The following is a 2,937-nucleotide window of genomic DNA, read 5'->3' on the forward strand; positions in this document are numbered from 1 at the left end:
TCGCATCACCAGAATGATCAGCGGAACCCACGAGGCCCACTGGACTCCGACAACGATCCCGAAGGTCTTGGCAGCTTTGAGCTTCTTCGGCAGTTGGTCAGCCTGGGCCGCCCAAGCCCGTTTCGTGTCGTGTTTCTTCTCGTTGTCCCATGCCACCTTGGAGATGAGGCCGGCAATGCAGCACACAATGATCTGCCCGAGACCGCACAGGAACGTGGTGACGGTGCTCTCCGTGCCGCCGGGTGTGCACGGCAACAGCAGGCTCACGGGCACCGCGATGTCGGCAGCAGCCACGTCAAGCGCCCAGGTGGACACGCGCCCGACCCGTGCGATCCCGACCAGAGGCGGCACCAGGGCGACGAAGAAGCAGGCGGCCATGCCGAGAGCGAGTCGGCTGCTTGCCAGGTGCTTGGCGAAGTGGTAGGGAAACGCGATGTGCACCCAGCGGCAGAACAGCAGCCCCGCCTGCAGGTAGATGGTCAGGCAGGACAGGAAAGAGACGAGGAAAGCCTGGATCCTGCACCCGAGCCAGCCGGGAGACACGCCGTGCAACAGGCTGTGTATGGCACTTGGTGAGAACATCAGGCACTGGGCAATGTCGCAGAGGGCGAGGGCACACAGGAAAATGTTTCCCGGTTCCTGAAAGCGGTTTGTTGCTGGTAAATCAAAGTTTTAAAAAAGCTTCCTTTTTTGGCCGGAATTTATGATATACTGTACCACATCATTTGTTTAATACATGCACATTCAAATGAGGGGTTGAAATTCAAAACTAGTTTCTTCCTTTTCCTTTCATAATTAATATGTCGTTTCAATCAATATTAGAAATGAAACCGTAATGGAGAGGGACAATTTGTACCCCGACATTCTTGCTGCAAACACTAAAACCTTATCATATATAGATAGATAGATATATAGATAGATAGATAGATATATAACCTAGAGACCACGTCTAGCAAAATAATAGACGTTAAATGAGGACAACAACAACAACAACAACAACCTTTCAATTAGACCTAGTTCTTATATGCAAAAACATACGCTTTTCAATTATGACCGGCCGTTAGTTGTCAATTAATAAAACACATTTAAAAGTAAAATAGCAACCATTCTCTTCTCATATCAAAACATTTGATTGTCAACGGCGGCAGACTCTGAGGAATTGGCCCTTGACTGTACTGTACTACACCAGAGAACATATTTCAAAAGACTCGATGCTACATACATTTATATTTCGATGTCAGAACTCGCATAATGCAAAAATAGGCAAATATATCAAGGGCTGCTTTGCTATTAGAAAGAATACTGAAGCTAATGTTTAGCTTTCTTCATTCTGATACTAAAATGTATTTGAATATGTTAACTAGGATGCTAAGCTTTATCCTATACCCCTATTTTGTACCTAATGTAATAGTTGTTGCCATACTTTGTACCATGTACAATTGTCGTGCGATAAAGTTCTTCTTTCACTAGACAGCAATTGCGCTGCGAACTCGCTGCGACCTAAATTGGATGTGTGTAGCCATTGACTTCATAACTGGAATGTCATGCGAAAGGTATGATTTCATAACTGGATTGTCATGCGAAAGGTGAAAGTATGACTGAAAAGAAAACAATGCATACAAACCGTAAAAGGGTTCGTGTTTATCAATGAACTTTGTTAAGAGCTCTGTCAAATTCTATGCCCAATCACTGTAGTTTACACCCTAATTTGAAAGTCTCCGCGCGATTGCCGTCTAGCAGAGTGGTGGTATGGTTGACAAAGTCAGCCACAAGACATAAAAAAGCAAAGACTATGACACACCCACCTGCATGTCCTTGTCTGTCATGACGACGCCTATCAGGCAGCCGTTGCCGAAGAGTGTCCAGAGCAGGAAGCCGATGAGGACGAGGATCAGAAGATACTTAATAGGCGGGTAGAGGCCGTACAGACCACAGTTGACTGGGTTGTAGCTCACCACTTCCTCGGTTGTGTTTCCGCTGATTGTGACGTTGGTGAATGTGAACTCGCACATGCCGACATCGCCTATGGACTTTACAAGGCTGCTGACTCCTTCTGCTGTGATGTTAGTCACGTTCTTGGCGAGGTCATAGGTCACGTTTACATGACGTGTCACAAAGTGATTGAGAATACCCCCGGCAAGTTGTTCTGTGACGTTTGCGACTTTTGTAAAAGCGCCCGCCATGGCAGACGTCAGCTTTGTGACGGCTTCAGGTGAGATGATGGGAAGCCTCATAACCTCGTGTCACCTGGCGTGATCTGAATCCGTAATCTGAAATTCAGACAAGAATATGCTTCCTTTTTAGTGACACAATTGTGAGGTGAATTGAGGTTCATCATTTGTGTTGAGTAGCTCTTTCTGGTATATATACCACGAGTGCCAACCGGCAGCTGTTTTGGGATATAGTGGCATTTCGAAGCGAATGATTAAAATGTTTCTGTATTCAAGAAGATGCCGGGATGGAACCACTGTCCTCCACCCGGCTGTTTTGTTCACCCTGATCAGTATCATTTCTCATCATTCTGTCAATGCAATGATTTTGGGTTTGTTTGTCTTAGTTCATATTTTCAATATTTCTTTAATGGTCAACCACTGCTGATACTGCAGGGATGAAGACTGTGAAAGCTAAACTCATGTCTCATTAACTCAGGGTTGCTGCCAGGCTCTCAATTACTTTGTTTTTTCTTTGTACTTGACCATTCCCTATCCCCTAATTATTTACCAGGACTAGCTGTGTTACAAGACCACTGTCGGTTTTGTTTTCCCACATCACCATGACAACCCTGACGTACAAGGTTTCCGCGACTTAATGAGGAAAGTTTATGAAAGTTCACATTATCACATCAGTGAGCACACAGCATAATCATGCTGTGTGCTCACTGATCTGATAATGTGAGTGGGCGTTTAGCTGCATGTGGTAGTGAAGAGGCTACAACTC

General features: G+C 45.5%; 1 protein-coding gene across 1 annotated transcript in view; it reads right to left on the reverse strand.

The window, feature by feature from the left end:
- Positions 1–2,533, reverse strand: part of LOC118416236 (olfactory receptor 2L3-like) — a 2,808-nt gene extending 275 nt beyond the window's left edge. Inside the window, exons 1-2 of the mRNA XM_035821321.1 lie at positions 1,806–2,533; positions 5–639 (exon numbers count right to left, since the gene is read on the reverse strand). Of these exons, the coding sequence (XP_035677214.1) occupies positions 5–639; positions 1,806–2,234 (1,064 nt within the window). The 5' untranslated portion in view covers positions 2,235–2,533. The remainder of the gene's footprint in view (positions 1–4; positions 640–1,805) is intronic.
- Positions 2,534–2,937: the final 404 nt, after the last annotated feature.

The sequence above is a fragment of the Branchiostoma floridae genome, chromosome 5 (assembly GCF_000003815.2).
Source record: "Branchiostoma floridae strain S238N-H82 chromosome 5, Bfl_VNyyK, whole genome shotgun sequence".
NCBI lineage: Eukaryota > Metazoa > Chordata > Leptocardii > Amphioxiformes > Branchiostomatidae > Branchiostoma > Branchiostoma floridae.